Raw genomic sequence first — 19,529 nt, 5'->3', positions numbered from 1 at the left:
AAGGAGAGAGAGCTCCAGGGTGACCTTATTTCAGCTTTCCAATACTTAAAGGGGGCTTATATAAAAAGATGACAGGACAAGAGGGATTTGTCTTTAAACTAAAAGAGAGGAGATTTAGATCAGAGGTTCAGAGAAAATTCTTCCATCAGAGGGTGAGGCACTGGAACATGCTACCCAGAGAAGCTGTGGATGACCTGTTCCTGGAAGCGTTCAAGACCTGGTTGGATGAGGTCCTGGGCAACCTGATCTAGTGGGTGGCATCCCTGACCATAGCACAGGGTTTGGAACAAGGTGATAGTTAAGGTCCCTTCTAACCTAAGCCATTCTATGATATGATTCTGTTCTATGATTCTAATCACAGGTAACTTAATTTTAGAAGGTTTTCCAAAGGACACAAAGCTTAGGCAGCCACACTACCTGTTGGTGGTCCTCCTCCTGCAATAACATTTTAGCACTCTGGTGAAGTTCCACCAGGTTTGAAAAAAACTAAGTTCAAAAATATATAGACATACTAGTTCTGTGAAAAAACTGACATCCAGATCAAGACCTGAATTAATGGTTCCAGTGGGCTACAGACAGAAAGAATTTATCAATAATATTCTGCATGATTGCATCTGCAGGTGAGTTAGTGTATATACATAACCTGACTAGTCACTGCAGGAGGTACATCTGAGTCACTGGGATTATACCTGAGTCCCACTGATCACCATACCTCAGCTCTGGGAAAATTCTATTTTTCATTTCCTCAAGACAGATCCACTGGGATTTAGCTGCTCTGTCATCTTTCCCTTCTATCTCCTGAAATCTCCTGCTGTTTCTTACCTAAATAGTTCCCACACATTAGAAAGAAAAAGAAAAAAACACCACCATACTAATAAGCCTTTTGTGACTTTTCCTGTTTGCAACACGTCTTTTTCTGTTGAGGATAAAAATAAAACTGGAAATGTTTATAAGATGCTTGGATGATACACCCTGAATTTTGGTATATAAAGAGTCAGATTAAGTAAACTGATAGCCTTTCTTGCTTAGGCCCTCCTGAACATTACATACTTAACTCTCCTCTCGTGATCAAATACAAAATACATATATACATTACACTTTACAAAAACTTGATCACATTTGGACAACAGCATTAGGTTATTAGAAAAAAAATCTTTTCAAGCATCTACTCCAAATTTGAAGATAAAATACCACATCAAATTTATTTTCACTTATTCACAATTTTAGCAGTAGATCTAAATATTATACAGTTATACAAATTATACAGTGACCACTGACATGGAACGCAACAACCTAAGCACATAATACTGGACAAACTTATAAGTCAATGAAATCAGCCACGTATCTCTGATTATTCAGAAATTCAAGTTGTAGTACTAATACAAATGTTTTTGAATCCAGAAAAACAGTTCTTTACCAGAGATATTTTATTTTGAAAAATGTCAGTTCATAGGAACTGAAATTGTGTATAGGAAAGTCTGTTTAGACAAACCATCTGAAATCCACTACTGTGATTATTACGGATTGTTTCAGTTTTAGCGTAATCAAGCCAAGAGAATTGTATATTCTTTCTGAAAAAAAAATCTTAAAAATAATTAAATCCTGCTTCTTTACTTCAAAAAGTTAGAAAACTAAAATGTAGAGATACGGGGGCGGGATGAAAGGGAGGGGTGTCAAACCTATGAAAGGTAGAATACACCCAGACAGGAAACTGAAATATAGGAGGCATAAGAAATGGAGTGAGGGAGGATGGAAAAAAAGCACCCAGGCTTTTAAAGGAGGTAAAAAGTGACAATGCTGGGACTGGCTTAAGAGAAATATAGGACAGCAATGGTAGTGGGAGTACAGATAGAAGATCAGCGAAAGGCTGAAAAGTGCATGGTAACAAAAGATCAGAAGCAGGACAGAGATGTCTTTTCCTGAAGAACCATGGTGTGAAATCCACTATCTGTCAGCCCCACATGCAGAGTTCACCTCTCATTCCCCCACCCTGGTCTGTACAGAGTATTGTAACAATCGGCAGCTTGTTAGCTCAAGTGTTAGCAGAGAGAAGAAATTCTAGCCTCCACTGTGGAATTTGGGTGCTTGTAAGATGTTGTAGGGAGGAATATGCCTGCTGTACTTACGTCTCATTTGTCACTGATATTCTGAGGTTGGTTGTGGGGAGGAGGGAGGGCATGTAGAAGGGTTTTATGATTAGGCAGCAAAATGCTGTCCAGGGAAACTAGATGCTGTCTCTGCCTTAGGTTTCCTGCAGGAAGATACATATTTCACTTCATGACAGATTTTTCACAGGTGGTCATTAATTGTCTAGACCTAGATCTCCAAGCAGCAGAATTGAGCTAATATGATCCTATTTACAGACCCACTGAATATTTGTGCACATAAATGACTAAAAATCATGTCAAATTGGTACCAAATACATCCAACTTTAATCTAGTGCACTGTTTCCAAACCTGTAAAATGGGAAAAAAAAACTACTCACTTCATAAAACAAAAACAGGAATAAATCCAATTACAACTTCTTAGTTCTATATAAACATTTTTTGTGTGTGTGCCACTCATCAATAAGAAAATCGACAGTTCTATATTTAGAGCAAAATTTAGTTGGCATTCATTATTCCAAACAAGCAATAAGAACGAAGGTGGCAATCAAACAGGCTGTTTATTTTTTACTGAGGGCTCAATTTAGACTTCTGATATATGCCTAAAGACAGCATGAATCCACTGGAAAAATCTATGTGACCGCATCATTTAAGATCTACTCCAGGAAGTGGAATGCAGATTGAACACAAAGTCTTAACTCTGGCTTTTCTGACTTTTGACTTAGCCACAATGTTATTCTTTTAACAGACATTTTTAGCTGTAATGCATCTTTAATTATGTAATTCATATACATGTACATATGCACATCCTATTTTAGTATAGGATTGTATCATTATTATTTATAAACTCAGGTTCATGAAAAATAGACTTCAAAAACAGATGGCATTTCTGGGGACTGAGTTGGTAATGTAGAGAGTGCCACCTCATGGTGCTTGCTAAAACATCATATCCAGAAGATTTGTTCTCTTAATATGCAAAAGTAAACAGGATGATGTGTTTAGCAGCACTTAATTTCACTAATTCAGAAAGTTCCCTCTTAAATAAAATTTCCCTTTCCTCCAAGCTAGTGTAGATTAAGTCTCTGCCAATTCCTACATGGAGGAGGCATTTTTTTCTTTCATATTCTTCTGACTCTCTCTTGCAAATTTTCAGCCTAGAGCACAGAATATATTTACCTCAGAGAGAAAATGTACACCAAGACATTTTCTTGTAAACCTACATCTTTGGGCTTATTTCAAAATCCTGCTCATAGCTTTCCAGATAATCTAATTAACACTTTACCTACAATTAATTGCATTCACACAGTAGAAAAGAACTTTTTATTGCAGAGATAGGCAGTGCCAGAATTGTATATCCTACGGCAGCCATTCTTTCTCATTGCTTTTCAAGTAGAAGCTAGGAAAGAGGACCTGCAGCATCTGGCGAAACAGCATGGCTCACAACCAAACAAATATACTCATATCAGTGCTGCCTCCAGAGTTACCATTCTTTGTGATTCTATTATCAGCTTTCAGACTGCTGGTGTTTTCCTCAAACGCCCAGTTCCTGCAGTTATACACAGCTATGAGAATTTTAAACCAAGATTGAAAAAGAAAAAGACATTTATGGACCAAAAAGACGAAATGGACCAAAACTATCACCTCTAAAGCTCTGTAATGAAAACAGGTCAGTATAAAGTACCTGGGTCATTTTAATGCAAATCTAACTCGAGACACCCCCGACTTTCTTAGTGACTGATCTTTTCTTCCCCCTTTCAACTTCATCTCTCTACAAGAAGAATCATAAGCTCAAAAAGCTGTTAGCAAATGCAAGAAAAAAAGTAAGACTGTCACTCTCTGTATGTTAGAATAAGATACAGAATGATAGAATGGTTTGGGTTGGAAGGGACCCTAAAGACCATCTAATTCCAACCCCCCTGCCGTGGGCAGGAACACCTCCCACTAGACCCATCCAAATAGCCTGGTGAGTTAGGGTCCTTGCTAACCTCTCAAATAAATTTGGGAGCAAACTGCTCTATTTGCCTTTTCTTCTGGATAGCTCTGAGCCACAGACACCGGAAGTTGCAAAAGAACAGTAGAGACAAAAATCTACATTCTCTAATATACCTATCTAATGTGGTTTTACTGTTGAAGAAAAGTTTGTACAGAAGGAAGGCTTAGAGACCTGTAGCCTTCATTCTATTGCACAGGAAATTGCCACATTTGCAGCTCAGGAATGGGTATACTCACAACATACACCAAACAGAGCCTGGCACAAGAGAATTTGATGCTCAGCACCTCTGCGCTCCTGGGTATGTGCCAACTCCTCTATCCCATAAGCACATAATTCAGATATTGATTGTAACAGAAGTTTCTGGAACAGGCTGGGCACAGTTAGCCTCACACAGCTGAATATTACTTTCAATATAGCCCTTATAAATATACAGGAAGTGGCTGGGGCATGGAAAAAAAAAGATACACAAGAACAGGGAAAATGTGTGTAGAGGAAGAGACTGGAAACAGAGACATGAAGGCAATGACCGGAACTACCATACATCACACTCACCCTCAGCAACATCGTCATCCACCATCAGCTTGAGGCTCTTTCCACGCCGAACAACTCGAACAGTGTGCCACTCGTTGTCATTGAGTTTCTGCCCAGCATAAAGAGTTTCAGGTCCCTTGCCTGGGGATGGTGATATGCAAGACAGTTAAAGTCAGACCCGAAATTAAGTTTAGTATTTGCCCAACTGGAAAGGTCACTAAAATCAGCCTGGTGTGATACAGGCTAGGAGACTGCATAGGTATATTAAAGCCTGCAATCAACCCTCACAGGTATGCCTTGCCAGCTCAGGGGCAGTCGGGGTCACACTTACTCTCAGGGAAGCACCTTGGTCCTCAGAGCCCAGTGGTCACATGCATTTAAAAAAGGGCAGAAGTCTCTCTTGTGGCATGGTACTCATTTCCAAATATAACATTGTACAGGGCATTACAGTATTAGAAAAACAAGCTGGCGACGGAAATAACTCTAGAATAGAGCCAGCATTTACATTATTATTTTTTTCATAAGAGCCTTCATTTACAACAGCTGCAAGGTGCTTAGGATTCTTTTCCAAGTTAATTGCACTGGTCTCCTAACACTTTGGTATGAACACCAGGCTGTTTTCAGTCTCAAAAAAAAAAAAAAATAACAATAATAATAAAGACACAAAGGCTTCCAAACACCACTCACCACCTGGCTGATTCCTCTAAGGTTGCTTCATAAAGCAGCCTGGCCATACCCACACAGGGTGCTTGCTGCACCCCCTGAACTACATGTCACACAAGGGAAAGAGGAGTCCTTTGCTATCAAAAAAGTAAAGCCACAGTTGTCCTTGCAAGCAATGCTCCTGGGAGAACAGCATTGGTGCTACCCATATTTGTCCATTTTTGCTGCTTACCCATCACAGTTGACAGGTAATTACTTAAAACATTAATTGTTCAGATTACAGGACTGGAACACCTCGCTCCTGTCAAATGGTAAGTGAAGAATGGTGTGTACTAAATTAAAACTGTCTGTGTTCATTTCAGTAAAGTATGCAGCTTTTTTTTTTTTCCTTTTTTTTTTTTTTCCTTTTTTTTTTTTGACAGATATATCAGAGAAGTATCAGAGAAATGAAGCAGAAATTGTTGCTGGTCAGGTCTGGGCCCATTGCCCAAAATGGCAAAAGAGGAAACCCAAGAAAGGAAAAGCACAACACACTGAATGCAGGAGAAATAGGACAGGGGTGATATCAGGAGCTACTACAACTCACCTTACTGCACTGGTAAAACCAGATGTCAGATATGCAGATTATTTCTCCATGTTTGCTCAACATAAATACATCTTTTTTATTCAGATACTTTGGCCTGGTTACCACACAGTTCAACTTCACTGAAAGAGTAAGATGTACACATCTCCAAGCAAAGCTCTGCACAAGGGGGATGTACCCACTCTGATCCGTGTTGTGGTGCAGACTAACAAGTAAGAGTAGCACATCACAGAGTGAGACAGAATTGAAGGGGCAGAAATTATATCCAAGGACAGTAGGCAGCCCACAGTATGCATGCTGCCTAATTAGCAACATTATTGTAACTGCACCTTACCAAGGGGGACGTGGGCAAAGAAAACGTCTCATTTAGCTAGGATATAACGTGGTATGGGGACCTTGTGGAAAGAGATGACAGCAGAATGAATATTACATCTCTCAATAAGGGATCACGCAGTTCGCGTTAACAAAAAGCTTGATTCCCTTTCAAATAAAACCAATTGTTAGCCAATTTTACCACAGAGCAAGAGGAAAAAAATGTCTCTGTAAAGTGACCTGAAAAATAAAAAAGTCATCCACGGATTTAAAAGAATAGGGAGTCATGCACTGTAATTACAGACAATACCTCCTTGACAGGAGTCCCATAACCTCTGCAGTTTTCCCACCTGTGTGCTAAAGGCAGACTGCACCACAAATGCAAACCCGACAGCTAGATCATAGCCGCAAAGTTTAACTATGTCAACAGAATTTAAACTCCATTCAATGGAGTCCAAGAAAGTTATGCTAGATTTGCATCGGTGGGAGCAGACGCTGTCCCTGAGAGCATGTTACAAACGGATGCACCTGGACAGCCTGGAAAGGTAATGCCTCCATGAGAGCACGCTGCAGCAGTTACTGTTGCTGCACACAGCCACTTCCTCGGCCTAAATGAACTCCCCACCTGCGTGGTTTCTAACACTACCTGACTCCAGGCAAACTGTAGGCAAAACAAGGGCAGCAAATGGCTTCACAGTGCCCTTTTGTACAGGCTGATTGTGGCTGCTAGGGCTAAATCAAGAGAAACAGCCGGGTGGGCTGATTCGGCTGACCTGACAACACAACACACCCTGTGCAGCAGCTCTGTGTTTGCCATGGTTCAGCCACTCAAAGTGCTCGACCTTTTTGTTACCCCCTTGCAATCCCTGCCTCACAAATAGGAGTCAGCCAAAAAGAGCTGCTTTGGCTTGCCATTACTAACTTGATGCCCTCTGTAACGCTTTCAGAAGAAAACTGTGACAGTAACAGAAGCTACCTGACTAGATTCACAGAAAATGCACATTAACCAATTCAGAAATAAACTAATGTGAACTTTCAGGCTTTCTAACTTCTTTCCAAATGAGTAAGGTTGTCTACAAATGAGATTCCTATTTAGAAGTAGTTAATAGTTTGGGCTAATAAATTTGAAAATTAAGCACAGCAAACACAAACAATTCCATGTTTACTAGTCTATGTCTTGATCAATTTAATATTTAACCCATCAAGAAAATTTAAAATACTTTTGTTTATGCATAAGCCCTCATTTCGTAAGGAATAACAGGCATAAGCTTCTTTTGATAGGGTTACCCACACAACGTGTACCAAAAAACTTGCATACATGGGAATGCTCAAGAGCATTCAGCAGGTGGAAAATTCAGAAGAGCACTTCCAAACAGTACTTTTACTCCATCCAAACTGTTTTGTTTTCAAATGCTTTGAAGACATTTATGCAGCAGGTGGGTTGACCCAAAAACCAGCAAAATTGTGCTTGAGTTTTTCAGCTGACGGTGTGCAAATGAATTGCTGCTCCCTGCGTGAACTCCCACTGAACACAAAGCAGTTCAGCAATTGCAGAGAGGGATTGCTACACCTGGGTGCCAAGCCTCGTCTCACTGAGCAAGATGACTGCATGCACTGTTACCATTACAGACAGTCATATGTGGTCAGCTTTTAAAAAGAGGACTTGAAGACTACTGATCCAACAGCTGTGGGTGCTGGGGAATAAAAAGAAATAGTCCATGTGTAGTGGTGAGGATCAAGTGCTCTCCCTGAACATGCAGTAAGGCATTTGTATGGTCTTACAGCTAAACACAGAAGCAAGTGTTTGGCCAAGGAAGAGAGATTCTCCCCCCTTCAAGCTGTCTTGCACCTATCTCACCCTTCATCTATAATGCAGGTGTAGGAAGTGGCAAAGCAAAGGTTAGCTGGACAGAGAAGAAAGTCAAAGATGTGAGTCTTCCCCTTGTGCAACAGTCTTTTATCCTAAGAGTCAAGGAACCAGAAAAAGAGGCAGCAGTGTTAGAAGTTGGGTGCCTGGCAACACTTTCTATTTATAATACTTCTGATGAGATGGCAGCTGGGCATTAAGCAATTTTTGCATTTTATTTCATTTCTGAGTGAGAACAAGTAAGATGCAACATAACAGGAGAAAGAACGACAAAATTGCTACTTTCACAATAAATTAACTATTAAGCGAACAGAGTCTTGCCCACCCTGAGAACACGTGTCTCTCTGGCCTTCTTGGTCATTCCAGCCCCCTAACAACCTCTAACGAGTAGCAAATCGCTCAGACCAGGACTACCCTCTTGTTTTTAAACTCACATGAGGCAGGCTAGTGTATATTCCTTCAGCGCAGTGGCAAACACTACCTTATCCAAAGTCCAGCTGCAATTCAGGCTTCCAGAGCAAAGATTACTTGACTCAGCTGCCACAGCTCCTCCTTACGAATCATTTGAAATCTAGTCAATACATATGCACATACAATTTATAACAAATAACCAGTATATGCTTTCAAACACGGAGAAACTTATTCTGGTCAGCCCAGGGTGTCCAATTCTTTATTTCTCTAGCATAGGTACACTGTTGCTAATTAATAGCTTGGCCTCAATAGACTATGTAAGTGGCAAGAATAGACATGCTAAAGTATTAACAAGAAGCAATTCATGCTCCCTGGGAAAAAAAAAAAAAAAAAAAAAAAAAAGTTGCTCTCCATCTGGCCCCAAGAACTTGCTCATTTAGAACAAACAACTGGTCACAGGGCTGCATTTAAAATCATAGCTCAGAAAACATCAGCTGTTACCCACCCTAAATGGCTACCAGCACAAAGAATTTCCCTACTCTGAAAGGCAAAGGAGAAAGAAGGTTAACCCTCTCGCTATTTTCTCACAGGTGGATCAAAGAGTGTGCCTTTACTCTCAGTGCAGGCAGTCATTATCTGATCCATTTATATGATTAAAACAGACTTCATGAAACAAGGCTATCTTCATTATTGCACATCTTACCGAACATTACAGAAGAGGTCAAACGTATCAGAAGACAACCAGGAAGGACATTGTCAGACTGATGAGAATGAGAAAGGCTCTTCCTCATTACAGTTACAACAATAAATTCTACAGCGGTAAACAATACTTTTAGAGAAGACCCATGGTAATAATAAAAGGTTTTATTTTTTAAAAAATAATTTATTTAGAATGCTCAGATGCTATCAAAGCTTTGTTCATTGGCAGGAGACATTTTTAATGTCTGTTTTATGCAGGGTAATATTGCTCAAGAATGCCATCAGCATCCCAAGGCAAGGATAAGGTTTTTCATTTTTATTTTTTTCCTCTTGCTCTGTCTTTTGGGGAGGGACAGTAAGGTTGTTTTTACCCATGTGTTAACATTACGTGATTCGCTGTGAAAAACTTGTGCACAGGTCTGTGAAACGTGAGAATGAAACATGAGACAAGCTGGACAGATTCCCTCGAAGCTTTCGGGAAACCGATCCACCCCAGTTAGACCTTATTCAGTTACTCTTGAAAGAATATTTAGATGTGGCTAGCAGAACTGCAGAGTATTTGTCTTCATTGCAGCCCCAAGAGTGTGACACTGTATGGTCGTGTTACAAAGCCAAAAGAAAGAACCGGAAAATTTTTATGAGAATAATGAACATTAGGCAGTCAGTTACTGTGAGGATGCTACAGCAAGATGTCAAGCTCTATTTCTGTATATATTTTCCAATACAAAAATTTCCCACTTGTTTCTCACCCCCCCAAATGATATTAACATTTTAAGGATATATGCCTTATATACGCTGAATATATATTTAGCAATGTACATGAAATAATTATGCAGAATGTTACACAATATGGTAGATATTTTATGTAGATGTTATCCTATAAAATACCAAGCTTTTTTTTTTTTTTTCATTTATTATCTTTCCAAAAGATAGGCAGAAGAGACTCTAGGCCCAAAGACACTCAGCCACAATTTCTAGAGACAGGTTCAAATAAGGCAAAAAGGAAGCGTAAGTGGGTGCAAAGACAAAGCAGCTAACAGATTCTCTCACCCCTTTATGACTTCCTAAAGTGTGAAGAGTTCCGAAAGAGCACAGGGCAAACATCAAAATACAAGCAGGGCCCAAATGGATATCTGGCAGCTGTTATGGAAACCTTCAGTACGTTTTGGTCTTATACGAATATAAATCAATAGTGTGAATTTTGTTGGTGTTTTCAGGTAGCAGTAGTATGGACAAGAAGTTTTAGGAAGGTCTTTTTCTTGATTGGCATCTGCTGTCCAACTCAGGAGCATTGTTAATTGCTAAGAAACAACTGGCAACCCCAGACTCTCGGTATGTTGCAGACATAAGTAGATAACCCAGTCAAATCAACACTTTCAAATACGTACACATTTGTTTTGCTCATATACAGGTTTTAGAATCCCTCTTTTCAAGGCTGCCAACAAGGAATAAAGAGTTTCACTTCCCTACAGTACCTTCCCCAGGCAACCTTACCTGCGCCATGCTTTCCATTTCCTCAAGGAACACAATCATCTCCATGTATTAAAATACATTAAGCAAAACATAACACACACTTAAAATACTTTTATCAGGGTTTACAGAGAAGTTATGTTTACAACTGCACAGAGCAGCTTCATTGGGAAATCAATATAGTTGAACATGGTTCACACCAGTCTACCCAGAAACCAAGTTTAATTACTTACATTTGTACAGCAATATAGAAGTGCCTATACAAAAACCTTTAGATGTCCCCTGAATCAGTTATCCTCATAAGAGCAAATGAGAATCCCAACCCCAGCAGCCAAACTAATTAAGCGCATGAAATTTATTCAGCAAATAAATCAAAAGTAGCAAGACTACTCTACTATTTTTAGAAACATGCCTCTGTGTCCCTAGAAACTTGATGAAAAATAAGTTAAGCTAGGTTTAATTCTTTTGATGCAATGTACTTTAAAAGGCCTTTCCAAAAAAAAAGAAACTAAATTAAATATATGTATACATACACATACACAAGCACATGTTCCTTGCGTTTTTATAAATACTGGTAGCACCCTTGTGGATGACTATTGCTTTCCTTTACAGGCAGCCTAGCCAGTAGCTGTATTAAGACTCAGATGGATCCAAGCAGCATTTAACATGAGAACAGCTTGCTCAGAAGGCTCTTAAACAACACGGTGCAGAAATTACATTGTGTGCCTTCCACTCAGTATGAATATGGCTTGTGATTAAGAATGAAAAAGGAGACAGTCCGGTCATATACATGGTACAGGCCACTTATCTGGCACAGGCTGTGCTTGTGCTTTTTTCCACCAGGGGCAGTGGGTTACTCCCCTTGTTTGCCTCAATTTCACTACTGTTGTATTTAATGTTTCTAGAACCTATGTAACTACTGCATGTGTATACCAAAGAATATTTTTTAAAGACACCAAGAAAACATTTGTGTTAACCATAAGGATAACTTTTCTGATTAAATGGGAGACTACAATTTCTGTGTAGTGATGTTTCAACTCTTCCAAAGAAGATTTTATTGTGACTTAGAAAGTGGTCAATTTCTTTAAAATTAAAGCTAAATGAAAGAAGTTTTCAATGTTTAAAAATATTTTTTTAATTTTCTATTCAATAAATTATTTTTTTATGATAGCAGATGGTTTCCCATTCTTTGCAGAAAGGTTATTTATTGAGGAGTTATTCCCACTTCTAAGCAAAGTGATTTATATTCCTAACCAGTGAGGTCAAAAAAGGATGTGTAAGTACAAGGAAAAAAAAAAAAATCAAGCATTCATGCTTTTAAAATTATGATTTACAACAGTTTAATTAAATTAACTTCAAAGTGAGCTCAGTCAGACTGTCTTTACCTTCATCTTTAGTTAGGACTGCAGCACAAAGCACTTGAGCCACAACACAGCATCCTGACCGATGACAACCACCAAAGCGTCAGGGTCAGTGCAAAGACCTCGGAAGCTGCTGTATCGTGACTGATCTGCAGTTTGCCTAAGGAAAGACTTGTGAAATACCTGTACATGCCATACTGACAGAGAGCAAAGCTCCGCAGAGCTGCTGGTGCGTGGCAGGCCGCGAGGCAGCCAGGGAGTAGCTTCCAGTGCAGGCACCGAGAGCGGCCACCAGGGGGCAGCGCCCGGCCTCCCGAAGCGGTAAGGCCGGCCAGCGGCTGCGGAAATAGTTCCCGTACACTTGGGCACAGGTGTTAGCAGACCGCAACAGGAATAAAGAGGTAAAGGAATCCTGTCTTAAGCCAGCTTTACATTTGATTAGCTTTCCACTGTTGCAGTGCTAGCCAAAGCAAGCCTCGGGCATAACGAAGACAGAGCGCGAATTCTTCTGTTTCCTCCTAGGCAGAAGTAACAGTATGGGTACCAAACCACACAGCTTCTCACTAATCCCCACGATTGGCTGCTCAGTTCATCTGTGTCTCAAACAGTAAGGTAATTACAGTTTCTCCTCATATTTAGTTTCACATCTCCCCACAAACGCTACAAAACAAGAATCAGTGATAGTGAAAAAAAGATGCTGGAGGCAAGGCTGAGACACCTGGACTGAGCCTTACCACAGAGCACAGAGGCACGCGCATAATGGAAATCGGACTGCTTACTGCCTAGGTAAGTTTTTAACTACTCAAAGGGAAAAAAACCATGAATTAAATATATAAGCCTCTACAAGTATCCCCAAAAGCTCTTTGCTGGGGTTACCTTAGTAAGGAACTCCATTACAAGAGGCTGGAGAAGCCCACGTCATCATTTTGGAATGATCTGATCATTATCAGAGTTTTTGTGCTTTTCTGTGTGTGGTGATTTTTTTTCCGAAGTATTATAGCAGCTACTTCTCATCTAAGTCTGAAAAGTGAGAAAATCAGAAAGCAAAAAGCAGCCGAGACGGGGAAAAATACAGAACAGCAGTACAGTGCCTCACAGTAATGGTACCTGGGTGTTTCAGCAAGGGATCAGCGACTACTTTAACAGCAGGCTATCATCTTGGTTCCCCTCTCTTAGAACACAGAAAACAATGGCAAAGGCAGGGGCTCCTCTTCCCAAAGACACGGTGGAACAGAGAGTTGAGTCAGAAGGGGAGAAGGAAAAAAAAAAAAAAAAAAAAAAAAAAAAAAAAAAAAAGGATCTTTGGAGCTCCAGTCCCAAACGCTACTTAAAAAAAGCTGTTTAGGGAACACTGTGTGACCCTCACTAGCAGCGTGGCATCAGAGCAGAAGACACTCATGCCACAAAGCACTTAATTATTCAAATACCAAGGCAAAGACCAGAGGCATTGCATGTACGAAGGACCTACATTTTTCACTTAGGGTACCTTTCTCTGTGGCACCCAGCTGCCAGAGGCATTACACGTGTATGCGAGTTCTCTCTGGTTGCTAGGACTATTAGGTGACCTAGCCTCAGGCCCCTCTAACAGTGTAACAGTCAACATCATTAAAGTTATGGCCAGCTACAGTTACAAAACCATCAGGGTTCATCATCTCCAGGCAGTGGAAAACACTGCATACACTCTTGAGGTTCTGTTCCCTTCTCACAGTGCTGCCTCCTTACTCAAGTCCACCACTTACTTCAATCTATGGTGCCAACCAAGCGGTTTTTAAATTCTCTGTTGGCTATCAGCCAGTATTTATATGTCTGCTGAGAACCCCCGGCATTCTGCAAGGTAGAACACCGTGCACATAAATCACGCTACTAACAAATGCAAGTAGCGACCCAAAATCGCACATGGAGACTTTGCAATTTAGATGTTAATTGCAAACCATGTGTTACTGATAGCACACATGGGTCCCCCCTTTTCCTAACTGAGAAACTCTGGTGGAAAAGGATGGTAAGTGGCACTTAGACCTCCAGGCAAGAGAATCCTTTTGCTTAAGGAGCTATCATGGAAAGATCACAATCACTTGCTTCTGGAAAGCTGAGGGATCAGCAGGGCAAACTGGAGTGTTCAATATGAAAGACATATAAAGCCTGTCTCAAAGAGTTATCTTCCACATGAAATTGAATAGAGCCCTTAGCTGCTGTTATCTTTTGAAGAGTCATTGACTGTTTTCCTGGCCCTTAAGTAGAAATAGTTAGCACAAGACAGTAACGACATGGCAACACATTCTGATACTATCCTACCTGAAATCATCTCGGTATTCTGGGTAGACAGAGCACTGCTATGTACTTTATCATTTAAGGGAAACTGTTTCAGTAATGACCACGTTTCCAGCTCACATACAAGATAAGCATGACCCAATGAAAACACAATAGGAAGATTTTACTATATTGTCCAATACAGAGATATAGATCAGTCTCTCCAAATGTCCCCTTGTCCTTTCTCTTCTCGAGCTGCAAGTCAAACGCTTTTTTGGTTTGTTTTGCTGCTGTTCTCTAAGCCTTTCATTTACATCTTAATATTTATAGAGTTCCTCATTTTTTTCAGGACACTACAATGTTAATGCATCCTCGACGTAAACCTGGGGGATACTGCTGACCATGTTTTATGAGGCAGAAAATATGGCCAAGTTGTGGTGCCCAAAGTGTCACAGCAGGAGCTTGGATCCTCTTGAATAAATATTCTCCTTTCCCTTTCACGTTTTGCAAAACTGCTATCAAACTTGACTGGAATTTGGAAGCCATATATATACTTACTATTGGCTTTAAGACTAAAGACATGCCAAGCAGCCATGAGAGAAGCTAGTCAGAAATCTAGCTTCAAATAATATATTTCATGCTATTTAACCCTTTTGCTTCCAAAACCCTATCAGCAGCGGTCACAATGCATACTCCCAAAAGAACTGGGACCTTGTTAGCAGAAAGCCACCGAAGTCACAGCAACAAGATTCATATCACCAATGGAAATCTACCACAGATGCTTATAGACATCACCAGTCTCCAGTCTACTTGGTAGCATACACTTGTCCCCTTCACCTGAACTAAGAAACCCTGATGAGCAGTACTTAGACCTACAGGCAAGAGACTCTTGGTTTAGCTTAAGGAGCTATCAAGGAAGGATCATATGCTCCTGGAAAGCTGAGGGATCAGCAGTGCAGACTGAAGGGTAATTGAGGATTTACAGATAAAGATGACGTCTGAGGCAAGTATTGAGAAATCCTTTGAAATTCAGATTTTAAAGTCACAGCTTTCATGTCAGCTAAGGAGTGCATAAAGGAAAAAATACCCTGGAGGAAGAAGGGAAGTGGATGGTAAAGCTAAGCCTACGTGGCACACCCACACCTCTCTGCCCCCAGAGCTCCCAATGACAAACAGTTTCTAATATCCAAAGTGATGCTATCCTTCTTCTCAAATATATCACCTGAGTCACTTAATTTCATGTGCATGCCCTCATACAAATGTTAAATATTTCATACTACAGCCATTTGTAAGCCTGTTACCACCAGAATTAAATAGGATTGCACCAGACACTTAATTGGAAGGAAGCATCCTGAAACAGTTAAGTAAAGACAAGACAGAAGCCAGCAAATCTCTTCGCACCAGGAAGTAGACTTGTTCCTGGAAAGGTACCATTAGTATCTGGGGGTCTCCTTTTCTTGCCCAGCACACACAGAAGTTCACACGTATTCAAAAGAGCAGATGTCTCACAGCAAAAAAAGAAAGATCCTTGTTTAATGCACAGATAAGGACTCAAGCACAGGAAAGAAAGTGGTAAACTTCCTGAGATCAGTTGATACCTGGGTATGTTAGCCATTTCAGTTACAAGGTTTATTAATTCCTACGTACCACATTTAGAAGAGCAGTAGTACCCAGCACTGTAAAGATGCTGAAGGAAAAAAAAAATCTAATTGTGTTGCGATTACGTATTAGTTCAAGCTGTTCCAGAGGCACTTAAGCAATAAGGCTGTTTGACTATCAAGCAATAGAACATGTTAGCCTCTGGCTAAGTTGTACAAAGAGGAGAATTTGATTAATGGCATAAGCTGGTCAAACATTGCTCTAGCACTTTCATTTCCCACTGAAAGCTTACTGACAAGTGTACTCAGTTTCCACTGTAAATTTGGAAAGACAGAATTTTACTCTGTGAAAAAGGTTACTTCTCTATGCTGCATTTTAAAAGACACATACAAAAACACCACCACCACCTGCACAGCCTCTTTATTTCTTCATGCTGCTTGTTAGGAAAGGAGGTAGGGGTTATTACAGGGATGGGTACATCAGACACGCCTCTCCCCCATGTATTTTTCCCCTTGACATCTATTTCTAGCCAGTGAACAGCTGGTGTCCTGCATTGTTGAACAAACCAGCATTTCTGTCTTATTTCTATCCTCCACAGGAGCTCTGTGAAATCCATGCATTCATGAACAAGCTTCATGAAATTGTATAAAACCTGATTGGAATACACCAATGTTTTAACACCACTTTTACATAGGCTACACCATTAACAGCCCCAAGCTTGGAGAATGAAGATCAGACTTCAGAAGGTTCCTGTTCCCAATCTAGAAATACACTTGTCCTTCAGGAGTCAGGTTTTATTGAAGTAAAAACCTTAATCTGTGAGCATTACACCTGATCTCACATAATTCTTCTAAAATCAAGCACTGTGTAATACTCTGCAGGACCACAGGCCAAGCTTTTCTTTTCTTCTTCAATAATATTGCTAATTAATAGTTTAGATCAATGGATCCCAAACTATTCTCTCACTAGTTCGTAAATTTGTACCAAGTATAACATTTCCAGGTAGCAGTCTGATAAAGATCTGGATGGCCCGTATGAAACCGAGGGCCAAGAAATTTTCCCTACTCATCTGGGATTTATCACTTAATGGTTAAAGGAACCACTGACGACTGCTTAGAAAACACTCATCTGAGTGCTCTTACATCTGTGTGATACTCTCACGGATTGAGAGTCTTAACATCCTATTCTCTGTTTCACCTGCCGGTGACATATCCTAGCAAAGTACTTCAGCGTCTGGAAGACAAATCATTATTTTAACATCTTCCCACCATTTATTTGGTCTACACCAAAAGAGGGAAGGGAAAGAAGGTAAAGAAAAGAAACAGGTTTGAAACCAACATCATCTAGCTATTCTGTAAACAACAAAGAACCAAGCAAAAACCCCAAGCCAAGAAGAATATTTCTGACCGCTAAATGAAAATATTTCAACATCGCACACATTGCTTTATTACTTGCTAATGCACAGCTCTAACCCCAACGCCCCATTGCTGCACACAGGAGATGTTGCATTTTGTTGTTCCCTCCCAGGGCAGCCTCCAGCAGCACCTGCCTGGAGGCTGTCACCCCCCTCCTTTCTATATGAAAACAGGTTCCAGGGTTTGCCCCCCTCCCACTTTTTTGGGGGGAGAGAAGAAAAATGAAGTTCTGACCCATTTTCACTGCAAAGATTAATTAACAATCTCACATTGAGAGCAGCTCAGTTCTAATAAAATAAGCCTCAAAGTCAATGGCAGCTTTATTTTCAGAGGTGCTGAATGGGAACAGTAAAGCTCACTGCTCTCGAAAATTAGCTAAGTACATACCTCTAAATTCTCAGTAAATGACAGAGCACTGCTATATTTCATCTCCAACTTTACAGGAAACAAACGTTTACAGATACAGCTTTTATTCAACTTTCAAGTCCAGTTTAAAAAGATAGCTAAGAATTTGTGTAATGAAGAGCATGCTTAAAACCAAGTAAGTAAAAAGAAGTTTTACCTATAAAACAAACCGTTTGTACACCCCTGCAGGCAACTGGGTCACTTTTAACATCACTTAATGCTGCCGCCGTAATTTCAAGAAGGTAGAGTGTAAAAGAAGTACCAAGAGCTACCGTGATGAGTTGGAAATTAAGGATTTCTAATCTCTCATTCAACATCACTAGCACTGCCAAGCAAAACAGCTTCTAGTTTTATACCAAAACTGACTTTCAATGATGTGTCAAATGCAGGCACGTAGTTTCATGCAAAGAACAATGAAAAGCATATTTGCATCAGTACACCAATACTGGACAACCATCTGGATTAGCAAATTTACTTTTATATTTATAGCCAACTTAGCAAGAGCCACAGTCAAACATGATGCACAAAACATCTGTTCTCCCATCGACACAAAGAAATACTCCCTCAGCATATATACAAATGGAATGTGAAAATGCACCTTCTCTGTGAATTTCCTCTGAGTCATATCTGATTAGCTACTGCAGAATGCTAGCTGACAGAAAATAATGCCATATCTATTTTTGATTATGACATTAAGGTGAACATGCAAACATACGCACAGAAGAGTTGGACCAGAGAGGTGCTGCCACAGCACAGATCACATTTGGCACTGAGTAACACAAAGAACAGGAGGCTGCTTTGGTTCAGTGAACAAATTGGAAACATCAGAGGAAGGAAAACAAAAATCACTTCAGGCCACTCTGAAAATGTCCTTTTTTTTTTTTTTCATCAAAACTTGCCCCCTCAAAAGACAACTTCAGAAACACTTCTGCTTGGAGTTTATACAAGTCCAAACTGAGAAGGGCTGAAGCACCCAGTCAGTGCCTTCTGTGCTGTGGTAGTCAATGACAAGGTGTGCCCTCAGGCTTCTAAAGTTCCTGACATACATAAATTCACAGGATCAGAGAGGTTGCATCCAAATGTACCACGTGATCCAGCTGCTGCCAATGCGAGAGTACCAACTACCACCTTTGAAAGGTTGCAGTGACAGAAGAAGGCCCAAAGTGACAATTTCATTATTACTATTTTTTCTAAGCTGGTCTTGGTTTGAGCCGTGAGTTGGACTAGAGACTTCTGGAGAAGTCTCCAACCTAAATTGTTTTCCAACCTATTTTTTTTTGTGAAAACATTTTGTTTTACCGGTAACCAAAAATTATATTTACGATGACTGGGAAAGAGATACTTTTAGAATAAATTTAATTTTGAGACATTGTTAAAAAAATGAGAAGTCAACATATTTTTATATTAAATGTCATAATATTTATGTTCGCCATTTTCTTTTTCATAAACACTTGCCAACTCCAAACTAAATTCACAAATAGATCCAGTCAACATAAATCTGCACTTTTCAGCTAATAAACTGTTCAAATGAAAACACTTCATCTAGTTCTACTTGGCAGCTTCTTTCAGCAGTACTACTGCTGAGAAAAATACAGAATATTTTTTGAGAAAAAATTCTATTCAGAGAAGCTGCATATCAAGTTAACCATTTCAGGCAAAGCCCATGGACTAATGTCCTTTTTTACTAGTATCTATTTAGCTAATCTACCAACCGACACAAAAATGTACTTTGCATCAGACATCAAAACCAACCCCACAAGCCTGTATTACAATCCAAGATGACTGGTCTCATCAATTAAGGTCTGTGAACTTCAGCTGACCAGCAGCCACTTTCTGTATCAGTATTTTTCTTTTGGAATGCATCCTTA

The 19,529-nt window shown here is 40.0% G+C and overlaps 1 protein-coding gene across 30 annotated transcripts in view; it reads right to left on the bottom strand.

The window, feature by feature from the left end:
- The window catches only part of NRXN3 (neurexin 3), a 979,693-nt gene that overhangs the window by 555,869 nt on the left and 404,295 nt on the right, over positions 1–19,529 (bottom strand). For all 30 annotated transcript variants that reach the window (XR_004751424.1, XM_035328415.1, XM_035328417.1 and 27 more), the window contains one exon: positions 4,651–4,770. Coding sequence is in view for 29 of the 30 variants with exons in the window: in XM_035328415.1 (XP_035184306.1) it covers positions 4,651–4,770 (120 nt within the window). In the remaining variant the exon portion in view is untranslated. The remainder of the gene's footprint in view (positions 1–4,650; positions 4,771–19,529) is intronic.

This window comes from Oxyura jamaicensis, chromosome 5, assembly GCF_011077185.1.
Source record: "Oxyura jamaicensis isolate SHBP4307 breed ruddy duck chromosome 5, BPBGC_Ojam_1.0, whole genome shotgun sequence".
Taxonomy (NCBI): domain Eukaryota; kingdom Metazoa; phylum Chordata; class Aves; order Anseriformes; family Anatidae; genus Oxyura; species Oxyura jamaicensis.
This window is presented reverse-complemented; position numbering and strand designations above follow the sequence as displayed.